Raw genomic sequence first — 21,183 nt, 5'->3', positions numbered from 1 at the left:
GAACCGCGTCAATGGCTCAATTCAGAAACAGATTGTTTTGAAACGCAACTTCAGTGTCGACACATTGCCAATCAAGTTAAGAAACGTTCATTAACAAGTTGTAAATGCTGGACACTTGGTTACAAACACTGTGAGCGTGATCTCGTCTCAACACGGAACGTTCTGTCCTCCCACTTCAGAAAACGACATGTAAAGTTATGACTATGTGCAAGTTTGAACAGTAATAAGTTGCATTCACGTGACATTCTAGAAAGAGCTTTTTTTAAACTGAGCTGGCGGTGAATCAACAACTGACACAAACTTTAAAGTCTTTTCAGACATCAGAATAAATAAACAAAGTTATTTTCGCAATAGCCTCACAAAGAAGTGTCATATTATTCATCTCGACAGGCGTGATTGTTGTCAGGTAAAAAGACTTTAAACCATGAGATTAATATGACAACATTGTGGAGTCGATCCCAAATGAATAGGCAGAAACAATTGTCCATTTCTATTTTGAATACTTAATACAATAATAAGAATAAATCTCCCATTCCATCTGAGATTATGAACATGAACACAGCCCATTACTGTTGAAATACCCCATTTACAGTAACAAAAGAGTATAAAACGGTCACACAATGCATTCTGGATGTTATTAAAATGAATGAAAACAGCAATTTATTAAAATCTATGAATTAACTTTTATTTAAATCAGGTAAGAACCCATTGAGACTGAGACTTCTTTTTCAAGGGTGAATAAAAGCAGTGCTAAGGTCCTCTGTATTTCTAAGTCTTCTGTGTGTGACACGCAGCTGTGGAGCCGACGTGGGACAAAGGCCACACTGCTGGTCACACTTTGTTTTGTCACGTCACAGTTTGATTCACACATGACCACCACTAATCAGCACCGAGGCCATGCATAATGTATGTCTCACCCGTATCGCAGACAATACAGCTGTGATAACCCTTTAGTCCTGTGATTTGTATTTAACACAAAGGTTTGATGGCTGTATATGATGTACAGAGCAGCCTGATGACATCAGCGGGCTGCATTTGTTCTCCAGCAGTGATTCAATCAAATGTTGATTCACTTTAAACCTGCCACTTTTATTTAAATTCATTATGTATTTCCATGTTTTTAGAAATGTAGTTTTTTTTGTAAATCTTCTGAGCAACAGACCAGAATTGTGGAGCAATAAGAACAACCTTTATCCATCTTTGCTTGTAAATGGTTCCAATGTGAACAAAGAGCATGTGTGCTTTGGGTAACCACACACAGGATACATTTCTGATTTTGAAAATGCATTTTTAATAAAAAATAATATAAAGATTCAAGTATCAGTGGCATGTCCACAGGGCACATCTCTTGGGTAAGTGCGAATCCCTCAGGTGTGTGAAGGCAGCAGCAGTCTGTGCAGCCGGTGTGTGCTCTCGGACCCTCCTAAACACACCATCATCTCTGCCACACTGGGACCTTGCTGTGGAGGACACATGACAGGTAACTTGTTAGCATTAGCACTCGCATGGACAGAGGAAGTGCTTCAGAGCTGTGACTCACTGCCTCTGTCAGCTCTTCTGACTCACTTGTTTTCTTCCGCTAAATAAAGACAACTCTGACACATTTAAGAAGACATTACACATCTATTTTGAGGAGACTAAATGACTATATAGTGACTTAAAGGAGACATAGTATGCAAAGTCACCTTTTATGAGCTTTTAACATTGTTACAACAGTGTCCCCTCATCAACAACTCAAAGTTGTATTTTTTGTTTGATTCCTGTGTGTTTGAGTAATCCTGTATCGTCCTGTATCTGAGACTTGAGTGCTCAGAAAATGTCTTTTCAAATGACAAACTCTGGTCCTTCCAACTCGGACGGCATATGTGGTTTTGGTTTGACCCGCTGTGTTAAAGTGAAAGTAAAAACTGCCAGAACTTCAATGTGTTGTTTAATTGCACAGGGAGAAAACATTTCAAATGCTCAGCACATCTATGCTTAGGTTTGTCAAAAGTGTGATTATGTGTGACAGCCGTTTTATGAGCAATTAAAGTCTTGGTGCTAATTCTAAATGAGTGTTACCTGCATGTGATGGTAGTGTGCGGTGTTACCTGCATGTGATGGTAGTGTGCGGTGTTACCTGCATGTGATGGTAGTGTGCGGTGTTACCTGCATGTGATGGTAGTGTGCGGTGTTACGTGCATGTGATGGTAGTGTGCGGTGTTACGTGCATGTGATGGTAGTGTGCGGTGTTACCTGCATGTGATGGTAGTGTGCGGTGTTACCTGCATGTGATGGTAGTGTGCGGTGTTACATGCATGTGATGGTAGTGTGTGGTGTTACATGCATGTGATGGTAGTGTGAGGTGTTACATGCATGTGATGGTAGTGTGCGGTGTTACATGCATGTGATGGTAGTGTGCGGTGTTACCTGCATGTGATGGTAGTGTGCGGTGTTACATGCATGTGATGGTAGTGTGAGGTGTTACATGCATGTGATGGTAGTGTGCGGTGTTACATGCATGTGATGGTAGTGTGCGGTGTTACCTGCATGTGATGGTAGTGTGCGGTGTTACATGCATGTGATGGTAGTGTGCGGTGTTACATGCATGTGATGGTAGTGTGCGGTGTTACATGCATGTGATGGTAGTGTGCGGTGTTACATGCATGTGATGGTAGTGTGCGGTGTTACATGCATGTGATGGTAGTGTGCGGTGTTACATGCATGTGATGGTAGTGTGCGGTGTTACATGCATGTGATGGTAGTGTGCGGTGTTACCTGCATGTGATGGTAGTGTGCGGTGTTACATGCATGTGATGGTAGTGTGCGGTGTTACCTGCATGTGATGGTAGTGTGCGGTGTTACCTGCATGTGATGGTAGTGTGCGGTGTTACCTGCATGTGATGGTAGTGTGCGGTGTTACCTGCATGTGATGGTAGTGTGCGGTGTTACCTGCATGTGATGGTAGTGTGCGGTGTTACCTGCATGTGATGGTAGTGTGCGGTGTTACCTGCATGTGATGGTAGTGTGCGGTGTTACCTGCATGTGATGGTAGTGTGCGGTGTTACCTGCATGTGATGGTAGTGTGCGGTGTTACCTGCATGTGATGGTAGTGTGCGGTGTTACCTGCATGTGATGGTAGTGTGCGGTGTTACCTGCATGTGATGGTAGTGTGCGGTGTTACCTGCATGTGATGGTAGTGTGCGGTGTTACCTGCATGTGATGGTAGTGTGCGGTGTTACCTGCATGTGATGGTAGTGTGCGGTGTTACATGCATGTGATGGTAGTGTGCGGTGTTACATGCATGTGATGGTAGTGTGCGGTGTTACATGCATGTGATGGTAGTGTGCGGTGTTACATGCATGTGATGGTAGTGTGCGGTGTTACATGCATGTGATGGTAGTGTGCGGTGTTACATGCATGTGATGGTAGTGTGCGGTGTTACATGCATGTGATGGTAGTGTGTGGTGTTACCTGCATGTGATGGTAGTGTGCGGTGTTACCTGCATGTGATGGTAGTGTGCGGTGTTACCTGCATGTGATGGTAGTGTGCGGTGTTACATGCATGTGATGGTAGTGTGCGGTGTTACATGCATGTGATGGTAGTGTGCGGTGTTACATGCATGTGATGGTAGTGTGCGGTGTTACATGCATGTGATGGTAGTGTGCGGTGTTACCTGCATGTGATGGTAGTGTGCGGTGTTACCTGCATGTGATGGTAGTGTGCGGTGTTACCTGCATGTGATGGTAGTGTGCGGCGTTACCTGCATGTGATGGTAGTGTGCGGCGTTACCTGCATGTGATGGTAGTGTGCGGCGTTACCTGCATGTGATGGTAGTGTGCGGCGTTACCTGCATGTGATGGTAGTGTGCGGTGTTACATGCATGTGATGGTAGTGTGCGGTGTTACCTGCATGTGATGGTAGTGTGCGGTGTTACATGCATGTGATGGTAGTGTGCGGTGTTACCTGCATGTGATGGTAGTGTGCGGTGTTACATGCATGTGATGGTAGTGTGCGGTGTTACATGCATGTGATGGTAGTGTGCGGTGTTACCTGCATGTGATGGTAGTGTGCGGTGTTACATGCATGTGATGGTAGTGTGGGGTGTTACCTGCATGTGATGGTAGTGTGTGGTGTTACCTGCATGTGATGGTAGTGTGTGGTGTTACCTGCATGTGATGGTAGTGTGGGGTGTTACCTGCATGTGATGGTAGTGTGGGGTGTTACCTGCATGTGATGGTAGCGTGTGGTGTTACCTGCATGTGATGGTAGTGTGTGGTGTTACATGCATGTGATGGTAGTGTGCGGTGTTACATGCATGTGATGGTAGTGTGCGGTGTTACCTGCATGTGATGGTAGTGTGCGGTGTTACCTGCATGTGATGGTAGTGTGCGGTGTTACCTGCATGTGATGGTAGTGTGCGGTGTTACCTGCATGTGATGGTAGTGTGCGGTGTTACATGCATGTGATGGTAGTGTGCGGTGTTACATGCATGTGATGGTAGTGTGCGGTGTTACATGCATGTGATGGTAGTGTGCGGTGTTACCTGCATGTGATGGTAGTGTGCGGTGTTACATGCATGTGATGGTAGTGTGGGGTGTTACCTGCATGTGATGGTAGTGTGTGGTGTTACCTGCATGTGATGGTAGTGTGGGGTGTTACCTGCATGTGATGGTAGTGTGGGGTGTTACCTGCATGTGATGGTAGTGTGGGGTGTTACCTGCATGTGATGGTAGCGTGTGGTGTTACCTGCATGTGATGGTAGTGTGTGGTGTTACATGCATGTGATGGTAGTGTGCGGTGTTACCTGCATGTGATGGTAGTGTGCGGTGTTACCTGCATGTGATGGTAGTGTGCGGTGTTACCTGCAGGCCGCTCAGAGCCAGCCGCAGCAGCTTCATCACCTCTCTGTACTTAGTGGACTGGCTCTGTTTAGCCACAACCTTCAGCTCTGTGCTCAGCCGCTCGACTGTCAGCTCCTCGCTCTGCTCCAGCAGCCTGCAGGATGAGATAGTATTTATACAGTGGATACTTTTTACCGTCTATTCCACTACATTTTTGAACTGGACTGAAAAGTAGAAAGTGCTTTTCATATAGTTTGGAATATTATAGTCAAAGTTCAATTTCCATGGAAACAAGCAGGCTAAATACGAGTCAGGTTTGTGGAGATGCAGCATCTCACAGTTTAATACCATAACCCAAAATGGTTGTTTTATTCTATTTGTTCCCTTTAAGTTGATTTGTGTAAGCGAGTACTTCTTCCACCACTGAGGACATGTCCTGTACCTGATGACGAGAGAAACAATGTGCGGAGCCTCGCTGGTCACTGCTGCCACCTGCTGGAAGCTGTAGGAAGGGCGGATCCACAGATACGAGTACTGTGGGCTGAGCAGTTCCTTCACAGAGGAGATGTGTCCCTGTGGAGACCAGACCATTCATGTTAGTTACTCTTTAACACTTTAAAGTGTGATACAACTTCCCCTGCTCAAGTACAAAATACATTTCCCATTTTAGTAGTATTAGTCTTTTCTTTCTCCCTTTTATTATCTCTATTAAATATGCACCAGGAATATGCTAAAATGGGCCTGTAAATGTTTTGGCAAAGTTCTAATTCCCACAAAAGTACAGAAATATCACTTTGTACTTGTTTTGGGGGTAACACTAGACTTTTAAACCTCATTTTGAATAGTATAGTCTATATAGTTGATATTCTCATTTTGCAACATTCACATTTTCTCAGTTTCCCACCACCATTTCCAACAATAAAATACACGTTACATCCAAGCATGTGAACAGAGTGTATTTTCCAATGGGGTTTTAATCTACAAAAGTTTACTAAATTAAAAAATATGAATAGTTGTGTGCCTGACCTTCCTGTGGCGCAGCACCCGTGTGATGTAGGCGGGCTGCAGGACGTCCTGGTCCTGGCTGAGCTCTGAGTACTGGAGCAGGAGCTGACTCTGCAGATGAGACACCAGAGAGGAGCAGAGCTGAGGCTCCTCCACACGCCGCTGGAGGTGGATCCTACAGACACACACACACACACACACACACACACACACACACACCTGTTACCGTGCTGGCCTCAGACACATGAACTGTACACGGGCCAGTAGGGGGCGCACCGGTTAAACTCAGACAGCTTGTCCAGATCCATGAGAGCGGAGTGAGTGGTGATCTTTGACGGGTTGAACTCTCTGATCAGCTCCTCCAGAGTGCGACCCGTTCGATTAGCTGCAGGACACAAACTCATGCGGATTATTTGGACAGCCATACAATATTCAAATGTGTCTTATTTAAGGATTTATGGTTGGCTGCTTCAGCGCAATGTATCTGTTGTTACAGTAAAAACATGCATTTCCGCTTTTATAATTCACATTCAGTTTATATAAAATATATTCTACCCTTTGTTTTGTTGTCAGTTTTAAAATTGGACCATGATTATGAACATTTTTTTATATATCCAATTGTGATTTTTCTGAAAAACACTGCAATTGCAATTAGACTTGCAATTTATATTTTAATCATAGTAATGAGCTGGCCCCTATACCTTGCCTAAGGCCCAAAGTCACTGGGATAGGCTCCAGTCACCAGCGACCCCAAACAGGAACAAGCGGTAGAAAATTATATTTTAATAATAGGATTCTGTTCCACATTTTAAACACGGACAGGGGGGCTCTAACATCTGAAAAATCACATGTACAGTATATTTCATATGTTTGTTGAGATCTAAACTACAGGTTTAATGGGTGTTGGACATGATTTAAAACAAGATTTGGGTGTTTGTAGAGGTAAATATGTGTCTTTGCGGTTTGCTAATTGCAACCTTTAAATTTGTGATTTCTTTTCATTGCAATATATCTTGTTGCACTAATACTTTACTTATGCCGGTTCAAATTTCACGTTGTATTTCATGTATTACCAAAATGTAAAACTAAATCCAGATTGAACGGTTTCTGGCTCAGCCCAAACACATCCACCCAAACCAGTCCAGAGTCACTGCAGCGTCTCAGAGACTCACAGTCGAAGCCTGAGCCACAGTTGGTGGTGATGTCCAGCAGCGCCTCGGGCAGGACTCCCTCCATCCTGAACCTCTGGATGAAGATGTCGCCCTGGCGCTTAGACAGTTTGGAGCCATCCTTGTTCATGAGCAGGGGCAGGTGTCCGAAGGCCGGGGGGGTCCAGGCCAGGGCGCGGTACAGCAGCAGGTGTTTGGAGGTGGATATGAGCCACTCTGAGCCGCGCAGCACGTGGCTCACCCTCATGTGGTGGTCGTCCACGATGTTGGCCAGGTGGTACGTGGGGAAGCCGTCTGCCTTCAGGATCACTGGGTCCCCCTCCACCTGGACAGAGCACACACACAAAGAGGGACAACGCTGACATCGTTCTGCAGGAGGAACTCAAGAACTTCCTTCCCCTTGTTTAACTGCTACCTGTGCCACCTCATGGCGAGTCCATCCGAAGACCAGGTCGTGGAAAGGCTCGGCTCCCTCCTGCAGACGGAACCTGACCACATGGCTGAGCCCCTGGGCCAGCCTCTGCTCCACCTGTGCAGGCTGCAGGTGACGGCACCGGTTGTCGTACCTGCACAGACACGTCATCATTCTACACTGAGGATAAATGGCTGAACGGGATGAGATACTGCATGAGATACTGCATGAGATACTGCATGAGATACTGCATGAGATACTGCATGAGATACTGCATGAGATACTGCATGAGATACTGCATGAGAAACTGCATGAGAAACTGCATGAGAAACTGCATGAGAAACTGCATGAGAAACTGCATGAGAAACTGCATGAGAAACTGCATGAGAAACTGCATGAGAAACTGCATGAGAAACTGCATGAGAAACTGCATGAGAAACTGCATGAGAAACTGCATGAGAAACTGCATGAGAAACTGCATGAGAAACTGCATGAGAAACTGCATGAGAAACTGCATGAGATACTGCATGAGATACTGCATGAGATACTGCATGAGAAACTGCATGAGAAACTGCATGAGAAACTGCATGAGAAACTGCATGAGAAACTGCATGAGATACTGCATGAGATACTGCATGAGATACTGCATGAGATACTGCATGAGATACTGCATGAGATACTGCATGAGATACTGCATGAGATACTGCATGAGATACTGCATGAGATACTGCATGAGATACTGCATGAGATACTGCACGAGATACTGCACGAGATACTGCACGAGATACTGCACGAGATACCGCACGAGATACCGCACGAGATACCGCACGAGATACCGCACGAGATACCGCACGAGATACTGCACGAGATACCGCACGAGATACCGCACGAGATACCGCACGAGATACCGCACGAGATACCGCACGAGATACTGCACGAGATACTGCACGAGATACTGCACGAGATACTGCACGAGATACCGCACGAGATACCGCACGAGATACCGCACGAGATACCGCACGAGATACCGCACGAGATACCGCACGAGATACCGCACGAGATACCGCACGAGATACCGCACGAGATACCGCACGAGATACCGCACGAGATACCGCACGAGATACCGCACGAGATACCGCACGAGTTACCGCACGAGTTACCGCACGAGATACCGCACGAGATACCGCACGAGTTACCGCACGAGATACCGCACGAGATACCGCACGAGATACCGCACGAGTTACCGCACGAGATACCGCACGAGATACCGCATGATTACTCCATAAAGACCTATCAACAATTATGGAGAAAAATTATACTCTTATTTTTAAGACCATAAAAAGATGTTGAAAAATTGAATTTGATCCCATACTTAAAGGCGCAATGGACGATTTTTCGGCGATTTGAGAACTCAGGAGGAAGTGCTCATGCCACGCCCCCGTGTGGACTGATACAACACACACGTGCGTTTGTTTATTAGCACGAAAGATCACATCGCATCTCTCGTCTCCCGTAGATTTCCGTCTTCTTATGAGTCAGCTCGAACTGTCTTTCTCCGTCTTAATTTTGTCCCGTACACTGAGGGAACTATATTATGATAGATCAATGCGCTTAGACACACGGAACCGTGCTGCTCGTGGGGACGAGCCGCACACAGCTGCAGGTGAGCAGTAGGTGCGTTTTATGATTGATACGTGGCAGGACTAATTGGCTGTCCACGCCACGAGGAAATAAGACTCAGATTTGGGTCAAAAAAATCGTCCAAGTCAAAGGATTGAAACTATAAAAAGATTTCTCCATCTTTTCCAGACTCTCCTGCTTTCTATCCACAACCGGCTGTTTGATGAGTGGAATAAAACAATGTGGCAAGGTATTCTGGGACTGTCCTGTGGTTCAAAAGTTTTGGACTGAAATTGAGGATGCACTGCAGACAGTTTTGACATTGCCATTCCATTCGATTTTGGAACTATGTACTTGGGCCTAGAATCTCCTGCCATGGACACAGTGCTTTTGGCAGCAGAAAAAAGAAAAGCCATAACAGGAATTAAACTAATGGAAAAAATAACATTCAAATTCAATTTGGAAAAAGACAAATTTAATTATTTTATATTTTTTTTAATTGATGTTTAACTCTCTGGTCATGTTCTGCTTGTTTTGCGTTTTATTTTGAAAAACTTGAATTCAATGATACCGCACGAGATGCCAATAATGGTTAGTCCTGTTTTACAATTTTAAAAGCAAATTTAGATCAATATCAGGGTTTACAATGTACAAAATGCTGAGCTACTTATGTTATAATTTAATACAAGGTATATATATATAAAAATATATTTTTTTTGCATTATGAACCTCCCTCCCTCCGTGAGCACGTCCACACGGCGCGTACACACAGCCCGTACCTGGGTGTCTGTCCGCTGCGCAGAGCCTCCTTCTTGAGCAGCTCCAGCCTCTGGGGGCTGCAGAAGCAGTGGTAAGCGTGCCCAGACTGGAGCAGGCGCTGGGCCGTGGAAGAGTACAGCTGAAGCCTCTGGGACTGGAGGTACGGCCCCACAGGTCCTCCACGCTGGGGGCTCTCATCTGGAGGGATCCCTGACAGTCACAGGGATGTCAGGATTATTTAGATATACAAGTTACTTGATCATTCAAAAATAGTGATGATTCTCACAATAATCGTAACACTAACATCTGATATAGTGACATACTCCAGCAATGTTTAAGTAGTTTTGCTTATGACTAAAGGAATGTTATCAGCACTTTTAACCAGATAGTATATTCAACATTAATATACTATCTGCATTGTTATTGTCCTTTCTCTTAGTCAGGCACATGTAAGGTATTGCGTTGGAGCACCATCTACTGGCAGCAGATGGAATTAAAAAGGATATGCACAAACCTAGCTTTCCCTGGCATCCTAATGTGAACACAGTCAATGATTTGAGGCAGAAATGCTCAGAACGAGTCTGGTTGTGATTTATGGACTGGATGCACGGAAGATCATGGGAGTTCTACTTTTTGATGAGGAAATAATGTTTTTAATAATGTAAAGCTCAAGTCTATTTTTAGACTAAATGTTTGTATTGTAATCTTAAATTGTATTATGATTTTAATCCATTGCATCTTTTTGTTCTGTAAAGCACTTCAAACTGCTTTTAGAAGGACTTGTGCTATACAAATATATTTAGACTGAGGTAATGTAAGGGAAGGGACAGTATCAACACGAGAGTTGAATTATTATCATTATTTTTAAAAATGGTTTTGTAAACATGAATACATTCCACGTGAGCATTAAACAGTGAGGAGTTGTGCGTTAAAGCTGTTTGAAACGCATTGTTGATTTTCTAACTTTCTATTTTTTGTACGTTGGTAAAATCTTACATTTGTGAAAAGCCTCCGAGGCAACTGCTGTTTGATTTAGTCCAAGTGAGTAACATTTGTCATTGCTTCATCTAGAGGTGAAGTCAGAATTTGCATATGTTTGAGCTGAACTGAGAAAAACACAATGAAAAGGTAAGTATTTAAACTTCAGCAGATGAAACACGAGCGAGTACCTGCCCAGTCCAGCATGTCCTCTATGGCCTGGGCCGCTCCTGGGACCAGCCGGCTCTGGTCAGTGTCCTCCAGGCGCAGGATGAAGGTGCCTCCGTACTTCTTGGCAAACAGGTAGTTGTACAGAGCAGTGCGCAGGCCGCCCAGGTGTAAGAAACCTGCCACACCAGAGCATGTGTTACCCACTGGTTTCACTTCAGACTTAACTATCTAGGAATACAATGCAATACTAATTTCATTTATGCTTTTGAGTTCATCATGTTTGTTTGTTGGGGTCTAGGTTTTACAAGGTTTAAGTGGAGAGGTGGGAGGTATAGAAATAATGTAATAATATTGCAAGTAGTGGTGCAGTGTTTTATTCGTCCAGGAGTGGTCCAGAGTAGAAAAAGCTTCAGAGTTGGATGTTAAGATTATTAGGTTAATCAATACCGTATTTTCCGGACTTTAAGTGGCACCTTTTTTTCATAGTTTTGGCCGGGGTGCGACTTATACTTATATTTATACTTACATTCCGGAGCGACTTATATGTGATATTATTTGTTATTTTCACACTCTGTCTTTCAGAAAGTTCTATTTTGTGAAGTTGGACACAAACTTGAGGAACAGTAACCTACTAGAACACGAGAATGCAAGAAAATGACATTATGACACTGTTGTTTGTGACGTCTAAAAATCGTTTTCAATCTGATGGAGCAGGTCTGAGAGCTAGACTTTCACAAACTTTGTAACAGTTATGGAATTACCTTTGCTCCATCTGCTGCTCATGGCCAACCAGGAAGTAACATTATACATTACGCACTTGACACATTAGAATTGTTGGATGAAAAGGGTTATGGTACCCTAACAACCCTAAACCCTGGGTTAACCCTAACCCAGTGACAGCTGTCACTTGACAGAAGTAAAAAATGTGATAAATATTTTCCCAATTAGAAAAACATGAGAACCTGCAGTTCAAACCATATGTTCTAACGTTTTACTAATTATGACGTTCTTTGGTGGGATAGTCCCTGTGGTAAATAATTGTCATAGTTTTACATCAGTCAAGTTGCAGTTTGGAAGAAAATTTGACAAATCTGTTGAAAATTACTGGAAGTTAAAAACGTCACCAAAATTGCCAAATTTGAGAAAAACAGGCAAAATGTTTGATCAGATCTTAAATCTAAATCATATTCCCTTTATTTTACTGTTGTATTTATTGTAGTCTAACGTACATATGGACGTTTAACAAGATCTAACTGTGATAATACTATAAGTTTTATGACACATTTTACACCATCATTATAGCGTTGTACCGTCTTTGTCCTTTTAAAGTGAATGTACTGGTAATCAGGAACCTTCTGTCCACACAGCTGTCATCAAACTTAAAAATAAATGAACTAATAATGTATAATAACTAATTAACTAAATGAATGGATGCATGTCATCAAACTGAGCGGTGCAGGTGCAGTCATGGCGCGCGTGCTCACCTGTGGGGCTCGGCGCGAACCGCACTCGAACCCCCGCATCGTCCTTCTCGGTCCGTCCCGGATCTGCGACACCGCCTGTCCCCGCCTGTCCCCGAGACGCGGAGCCCCCTGCACCCGTGAAGCATCTCCGGAGAGCGAGCACCCTGCAGCCGCCACCCACAGTCCGTAGAACACAGGCCCGCAGACAGGAGGACATGACCCCGGGGCCCCGGCTCTAGCTGCGGCTGTGGCGGGCAAAGCAGACGCGGTTCACGGGAACTGCTTCGACATCATTCGGCGCCACATTCGGTCATGCTAGCCACTGAGCGGTCCATTTATGTGGACGGACGGGTAAATGTCTGTCTTTTGAGTGGGTTAGTTGTATTTTAAAGATGTCAAAACGATGTGCTTTCAGACAAACTTTGCAGCCTTAAACGAGTATCCTCTTGACAGGCACATCCCGGGTAAATCCGTGGGTGAATCGCTGCCAGATCCGCGTCACTCATGCCCTCCACGCGGCTGCCATCTTGAGTACGGTGGCTGCAAATGGACAAACATAACCGGAGATTACGTGACCAATAAATTCCACTTTCAATGCATACATTGTGTTAAACTTATTGTCGCATACTTATTACTGTATGAGAGTGGAAAGGGATCCTGTATATTGACACTATGAGTTAGCAGCAGTATTTAAAGTTTTAAAAGCATTGAATTCTACAATTCGAATTAGTATAATTGTCTTAAAATGTCTTGGTCCTTGTTTTACTCGTAGTAATGTTATTATTAATGTTACTGTATTGTTATTCTTTTTTTCTTAGATTTTTTTGGTCAGATTATGTTTTCATTTCATATTCAGTTTTATGACTATACGTATCCATGTATCCACTCACATTACGTGGCTGTCTTGGATTGGCCTTTATAACCTGATAAATTATAGCCTGATAATAATGCGTTAAATTAAAAAAAAAAATAGATACTTGTTTTTTTGTTTTTGTCACACATTTGAGTGTAGCTTAAAAGTGGAATGGATTTTTTTGCGCCAAATCTGAGTAATTTCCTCGTGGCGTGGACTGCCGGTTAGTCCTGCCACGTATCAATCATAAAACGCACCTACCGCTCACCTGCAGCCGTGTGCGGCTCGTCCCCAGGAGAGCAGCACGTTTCCCCGTGTCTAAGCGCATTGATCTATCATAATATAGTTCCCTCAGTGTACAGGACAAAATTAAGACAGAGAAAGACAGTTCGAGCTGACTCAGAAGAGACAGAAATCTACGGAGACGAGAGATGCGATGCGATCCATTGCGCTAATAAACAAACGCACGTCTAACCGCAAGGCTTTTTTCTGCTTCCACATGGGGTGAGTGCGCACTTCCGCTTGAGTTCTCAAATCGGCAAAAAATCGTCCATTACGCCTTTAAATTAAACCAGTTTATGAAACAGGCCAATGCGGACTTCCGCTTTGGGCAGACGCACCTCCCACCTGCAAAACCTTGCATTAAAATCATTGTTTGACCCACCTAACCCCAAAGAGGAAGAACTAAAGATGAGTAAACAAGGAAGACACAAGTCTGGTAACACTATGGGACCAAAACAAACAAAGCTGATTGCCCGCGGTCCTATTGTAAAACAGCCCACATCACAAGCTACAAGGGCTAACATGGCTAACATGGATAGCAAACCCGAAGCAGAGAAACGCAGTCCCTCCCTGCTGGAGACACGGGGTCCTGCCGGCCCAGATGGAGGGTTAGGCTTAGATCAATACATTCAACCCAATGGCATCAGAAGTTGCATCCAACAAAATTCTGTTGTAAAAAATCCTTTTTTGGATCATATATATGCAAAGAAGAGGAGTTTCAATTTTGATTTAGAACACTGCGTTTTGAATGTAAGGATGAAGAGGGCAGATATGTACTGGTTAAGGGGGATATTAATGGAAGGTTTTCACTCTTTTAAATGTGTATGTTCCACCAGGGAGTGATATCACTTTCTATGCTGATGTCATGGACCTGATTGTGAACCACTCTGAGGGAACCCTAATGTGTGGGGGCGATTGGGATCTTCACATTCTGCATTGAATACTATAGGATTGATTGACATTTAGAGGGAAATGAACCTAGGGCATGCCAGTATACCCATTTTTCTAATCCACATACAATCTGTTCCAGAATACTTCCAGAGACTACTTTTTTGTTCTCAATAAAGACAGATCTAAAATCACTTCCAAAGCATCTAAAGCTTTTTTTGCTTTATTATTCAAGTCTTTATTGCTGTATTATATAGTCTACTGTTTTTTACTTTACATAATTTTTCTCTTGTTTTCTTCTTTCATTGTGTTTGTTTAAATGTTGTTGAATAAAATGAAATGAATGAAAGCATGCAGTGATTTATGTGTGTGTTGGTTTAGACAGGAGCAGAGACGAGCCTGCACTGGGATTTTACGTGTAACTAATCACAATTACATGACTAGAATCATACTCAATTATAAGTACATGTACAAGTATGAAAATCTGTGGTGGAAGAAGTACTCAGTTTAGAAGTACAAAGCAAAAAATTACATTAAAAATCTATTCAAGTTTAAGTATCAAAATACACCATTAAAACCTCAGTAAAAGTAATCCACACAGACTTTGAGAACTATTAGAGCGTCAAATTGTGATCTTGATGAGGAATTGTCCTTATTATTAGTCATCAGAAGCAGTTGTCAAGATCATTTTTATCTATAGCTCTTAAATTTCCGTTCCATAAATGTTTCCGCAAGTCGAAAAGCATGAGGAAAAATACTGAGATTAGAAGACAAACCTGTTCTCAAATGCTGTGACCTAAAACTAAAGGTATCTGTTGTGAAATGTACAGTACAGAAAGTCTTTTTTATTTTGTACTTTGTTACTTTGTTTAAAAATCGAAAAAATTAAAACAAAAATTAAAAAATCTACTATTATTTGGAATGAGTTACAGTCCAACACTGGTTTATGTATTATTAACATACATAAAGGACGTAGTGAGTGAATGGAATGTTTTGTTTGTACCTGATAAAAGCAGAACTGGTCAGACTAGATATTTTTGTAAGAATCTTGATCCGCCCACATGTAGCAAGTGACAACACAAGCCCATTGTCCCTTGACGTTTTAAATATTTACTTTTACTGTATATTATATTGTTCTTTAATGATAATATTTTAAGTTAGTATTAGTTTTGTAATTCAATCAGAACTCATTCTCTTTCCCTCTTGTTGTCCAATACACTTTTTCATGTTTATTTAATACCCCAAAAACAACACATCTTATTACAAAATACACACTTTTATGTCAGGCTGTAATTATGCAGTGTTAAATCTTGTTTATCTGTGTTTCCTAGGCTGAGCGACTGGGCTGGAGGACTCTAGCAGCGCTCGCAGGTCCCTATTGGCCCCAGCAGAGCAGGTCCCTCCCCCAGGGAGCGAGGGCCGTCACACCCTGGAGCTGGAGGTAAGGTTTACACTGCACCTGAGGCACACTCACAAAGGCTTGGTACTTCTCACAACACGAATCTGCTCTGACGACAGGTAAGACACGCACTTTTCCTGGTAGAGAAACACAGTAAACAGAATGGATTGACAGTAACTGGTACGACTGGGAAGGATTATTTAGTAGTCGACAAGTCAGCGATTATTTCTATTGTACATTGAGACTTTTTAAACTCCAAATAAAGATTGAACGGTTGTGACTGAAGGCTTTTAGATATAGAATGTTTATGAATAAAGTGTATTAGGAAAAGCAGAAATAATGTATTCTTTTTTGACATTTTGTTTGTTGATGCCATTGTCTTTGCTATAATAGTTCTTTTCATATGTTTTAAAGTCGTTATTGTCCAGAAAACCATTATTCATTCATTCATTTTCTACCGCTTGTTCCCTTTCGGGGTCACGGAAAGCAGAAAACCATTAGTATGATGACTGTTATTTTAGGAGGCGACTAATTAGCAATTATTTTTTTGATTAGTCGACTTATCAGATCCTTCTTTTTTTATTGTACCTTGAGACTTTTTTTAACACGATCAAATAAATAAATAAATCTGGTGAAGACGTCTAGATATATAATATTTACAGATACATTGTGGATTATCTTATCTAATCTTATAATGATAAAGAGCTGAAGTTTTTTATGATTTTATAGTCATTTGGATTTAATAATGCCACTGTCTTTTTGTTCGGATATCTTCATATGAGTCTGTATTCTCCAGATAACGATAAGAATATGACTATGATTATTTTTTAATTGCTGCAGCCCTAGGAACCAGTAAGCCATTTGTGGCTATACATTTAGGCAGTGCAATATTAACCAAACTAAATAACAAAGTAATCGTGGACATCTAAAACTATGATTTTTAGTACAAATAAATAAAACTTCCTTGTCAAATTAACTGTGGCTACACGCACTCTCAAAATGTAATCATCACCAGATTTTTGAAGTTGTAAAATAAAGAAAATCTCATGGAAACATCAAAGTTTAACACAAATAATAGGATTTCTCGCTGGTCATGGATCTTCTGATTACTCACATCAGATTTAGCCATTGTGTCATTCAATAATCTTAAATGTCTATAAATCAGATAATAATCAGAGTTTGGTCCAAGTGAACATAACCACTGTTACTAATCAGTTAAAGATTTGTTGTAATTTTATATGACTTTATTTTCTCAGGACCACTTCTCTTTTGTGTTTACTTGTGAGAGCATGAACAGGTGAAAGCTGCAAGTTCTGCTTTAGCTCAGAAGAAGCTTTAGCAGCGTGACCAGCTTTTACTGTTGTGCAAGCGTTAGCGTTAGCGTTAGCGCCCACTGTTAGGAAACATGCTTTGATGTAAGATCGTGTTCCTCAAACTTAAACATGCTAACAGGCTAACATGAATGCTGAAGCTAATTTACTGTAAATATTTGTTTTGACTGCAAATCTGAGTACATATATTAAATCATACATAATCGTCTTGACATAATACTTTGAACAGATTCTTGTCTAATCTCCCGCCTCTCTTGGGAGGCCTAAGTCCTGATTGAGACATTTAGTCCTGTGTTACTTGGTTGGTTTGATTTTTGAAGATTTGATATAGTCCTGACTTGGACCTGGTTTAGACCTGGATTAGTCCTGATTCAGGCCCTGTTTTACCGGAGATGAATCATGATGAAAAGTTACAGGTTCATTAAAGCCCTGTTCCCACTGGTTTACTTTGGAGTGGATTGGTACGGTTCAAAAGTGTCTCCACTCTCTTAAGTGAACTGTACTGGTCTGTTTAACGTTTAAGGGATCCAAAGTGGAGGTCTCACTTTGGCTTCCAGAACACTTTAGAGCAGAGCTTCTCAAAGTCTGGGGCGAGCCAAGGGGCGCGAGACGTTTGGAGAAATGAGCGCACATTATGTGTGACAGACGCGTATTGCCCAATTAGACGCCCAATTCCAAGAAGGGGTTAGAAAGCAGTGCCTCCTAAGGGGGCGCACAGCAACACGTTTGAGAAGCTCTGCTTTAGGATGAGATGATTGGTGAAAAGCAGATATAAACAGAACATTATTTCTCACATAATTCTGACTTGATCTCATCACAAACCACTGTATTTCCACTGACGCTGAATCATTTTGAGTCCAAATCCTAAGCAAAACAAAGCTAGTGCACGTTAGCATCAGCTTTTTCCTGTTTATCGACAGTCAAGACCCAAAATATGATATTTCCAGTGCATTATGCATCTAACATTATCCAAAGCCAGTGCATGACATAAAGAGAGGTTAAACGTGGTGTAGAGGCTTTGCAGAGAAGTGAAATGAATGAAGAAAAAGCTGAGGATGAATCAGAAGTAGTTTCCTTTTTACTCTAGCTTTAGCCACCTCTTAAAGACACACACACTTTGAATTACTAAACAGCCTTATGTGAATTGCAGAGATCTGCCTCACGATTGAAAATAATAGTTCAGGTACGATTTAGATTGTATTAATTAAGAAAGTTGCTCTCGTAGCAGAGCTTTGTCTCTGGACACAGAGGCAGACCCTGAGCACGGAGACACACTCTGACTTTAACAGTTCCAAAACACTCCAAAGTGAACCGGTCCACGGGATCAGGGCCAGTCGAAATGTGGCTTTAGTGTACCATTAAATTAATGTCTGTAAATATCAATTCTGCTTTTTGATTTGAGAGACAGAGTTTTGATTCTGTCTGTTGGTTTTACTGTGAATTTTACTCAGCAGCATAAAGCCTTAGTATTTCCCATCTATTGTCTGCATTTCACTGACAAATATGTAAAGATACAGCCCAGGCAAAGGCTCAGATATGGAGCAATGGCCACATACTTCTGGTGCCTGGATAAATACGTCTTAGAAATAGATCGAGGAGCTTTCACACTTGGCTGAACGTACACGTCGGGGTGTAAACGCTCCTGCAGACTCTGGACTGTGAAATTAATCTGTATCAGTCTGACTTCAATGGATTTATATTTGTCCTTTTAATTCAAACACATTTCACTCTTTAATAGTTATCAAAAATCTGTGATATATACTTTTATGTTTTATTCTAAAAGTATCATTTTAAACATATACATTTATACTTTCACTGAAGTACATTTTTGTATGTAATACTTTTACTTTTAGTAAAGTAAATGTTTGCTCCTGTATCTCTACTCTTAACAAAATGCAGTACTTCTTCCCACACTGTCAAGTAAAGCTGCTTTAAAGTCTCTTCTCTGAGCCACAGGAGCCAGTGCAGAGACCTGAGAACAGGACTAATGTGATGGTACTTCCTGGTTCTAGTCAGGACTAATGTGATGGTACTTCCTGGTTCTAGTCAGGACTAATGTGATGGTACTTCCTGGTTCTAGTCAGGACTAATGTGATGGTACTTCCTGGTTCTAGTCAGGACTAATGTGATGGTACTTCCTGGTTCTAGTCAGGACTAATGTGATGGTACGTCCTGGTTCTAGTCAGGACTAATGTGATGGTACTTCCTGGTTCTAGTCAGGACTAATGTGATGGTACTTCCTGGTTCTAGTCAGGACTAATGTGATGGTACTTCCTGGTTCTAGTCAGGACTAATGTGATGGTATTTCCTGGTTCTAGTCAGGACTAATGTGATGGTACTTCCTGGTTCTAGTCAGGACTAATGTGATGGTACTTCCTGGTTCTAGTCAGGACTAATGTGATGGTACTTCCTGGTTCTAGTCAGGACTAATGTGATGTTACTTCCTGGTTCTAGTCAGGACTAATGTGATGGTACGTCCTGGTTCTAGTCAGGACTAATGTGATGGTACTTCCTGGTTCTAGTCAGGACTAATGTGATGGTACGTCCTGGTTCTAGTCAGGACTAATGTGATGGTACTTCCTGGTTCTAGTCAGGACTAATGTGATGGTACTTCCTGGTTCTAGTCAGGACTAATGTGATGGTACTTCCTGGTTCTAGTCAGGACTAATGTGATGGTACTTGGTTGGTTTTCAAAGACATTGGGAATGTTCCAGATTGAAGCGACATGTTAACTATGTGAGTGAGTAACAAACTGTTCAGCACAGACTTTAGAAATCTGGAGGGTCACACATCGAGGCAGCATGTAGATGAACTCAGACTGGTGATGATCTCATGGACAGTTTTGTCAGTTACAGATGCAAAGTGAGTTAGCTCTAAATGTCTGGGTGGTTTTAGGGTAATTTTTTGCATTGTGGGATTTATTCCCTGAACTTTATCATTAAAGAATAATGTAAACTCATTACACTTGGATGTGGAAATGAGCTCTAACGGCAGCTGACAGTCGTTACTGCAGCTTCCAATTATTTTGGAAAAATATCCTTCCCTAGTTCTACATAAAATGAGGTTGTACATGTTCAACTTCTCTCTGAAAATCTCCTTTTGAACCTAGAGCCTTGGCAGGAAAGTAAAGCTCTTTGCCTTAGAACAGGGGTTTCCAAACTATCGCCAAATGTGGCCCTCAGACCAAATGTTGTTGTTCCTCAGGCTTCCCGCTAAGTTGGCCCAAACAACAAAAAGTTGTTTGGGGCCCTCTCCCTTAAAAGTTTAAAAATGCGGTCCTCTGTGAAAAAAGTTTGGACACCCCTGCCCTAGAGTGTCCAAAGGCAGAGACAGATGGACGTGGCGAGGTATCCAAAATAACTGTAATCTCTGGATCACGCCAGTGCAGAGCGTTAGGACGCAGTCAGGGCCCAGCCCTAATGACTTTGTGAAATCCTTCAGTTTGAGTAAATATTAGTCATGTTTTTGATGGTTTGTTTGAAGGTGCAGGTGTTGTTTGCTGTAGTGTGTATGCACAGTCAAGGAGCAAAGTCACTTGTGTGTGAATAAGTCAGGGGAGTGATGAAGTGATGCTCCAGAGGATGTGATGTCATGTGATGTAAGTCCTGTAAGATTCAATAATAACACACATGGAGCTTATTTAGTTTGTCTTTCTCTTGATCCTGGACCATGTCTTCACCTTCATGTTAGAAAATAATGGCATTTATAACAATCATGTTTGTTTGTTTGTTTGTTTGTTTGTTATTTCAGTGACGGATGAGCTCATTGGCAATCCATCATTAGAGCAAAGTCAATGCCTCTCACATCAGTTTACAAGTGTTCAGTACTTCACTCTTGATTGGACAGAAGTCTTTGTGTTATTATTTGTCTTTTCTTTTTCCTGCCAAGCAGCCATGTTTGTCTTGACACGGATACGTGTGAATCCGTCCCACTTGAACTTGAAGTGATGTTCTTTCATTGTTCGAAGCGGATTCCTCTGTGCTCACTTTCCTGTGCCTCCTGCAGGTTTACACTTTACAGCACCATTAC

General features: G+C 42.2%; 2 protein-coding genes across 2 annotated transcripts in view; one reads left to right on the top strand and one right to left on the bottom strand.

Annotated features, from left to right (window-relative positions):
• Nucleotides 1–1,270: 1,270 nt before the first annotated feature.
• Nucleotides 1,271–12,922, bottom strand: ears2 (glutamyl-tRNA synthetase 2, mitochondrial). Its single transcript, XM_072464076.1, has 10 exons — nt 12,423–12,922; nt 10,959–11,114; nt 9,810–9,999; nt 7,414–7,564; nt 7,002–7,323; nt 6,106–6,214; nt 5,851–6,004; nt 5,267–5,397; nt 4,846–4,978; nt 1,271–1,460 (listed from the first exon to the last, which is right to left on the bottom strand). The coding sequence occupies exons 1-10, from the start codon at nt 12,616–12,618 to the stop codon at nt 1,368–1,370; spliced, it is 1,635 nt and encodes a 544-aa protein (XP_072320177.1). The 5' UTR covers nt 12,619–12,922; the 3' UTR covers nt 1,271–1,367.
• Nucleotides 12,923–15,869: 2,947 nt separating this feature from the next.
• The window catches only part of LOC140378022 (uncharacterized), a 76,211-nt gene continuing 70,897 nt past the window's right edge, over nt 15,870–21,183 (top strand). Inside the window, exon 1 of the mRNA XM_072463652.1 lies at nt 15,870–15,942. The gene's annotated coding sequence lies outside the window, so the exon portion shown is untranslated. The remainder of the gene's footprint in view (nt 15,943–21,183) is intronic.

The sequence above is a fragment of the Eucyclogobius newberryi genome, unplaced genomic scaffold (assembly GCF_026437365.1).
Source record: "Eucyclogobius newberryi isolate DKJ021-1_F unplaced genomic scaffold, fEucNew1.0.hap1 SCAF_4, whole genome shotgun sequence".
Classification (NCBI taxonomy): Eukaryota; Metazoa; Chordata; class Actinopteri; order Gobiiformes; family Gobiidae; genus Eucyclogobius; species Eucyclogobius newberryi.
This window is presented reverse-complemented; position numbering and strand designations above follow the sequence as displayed.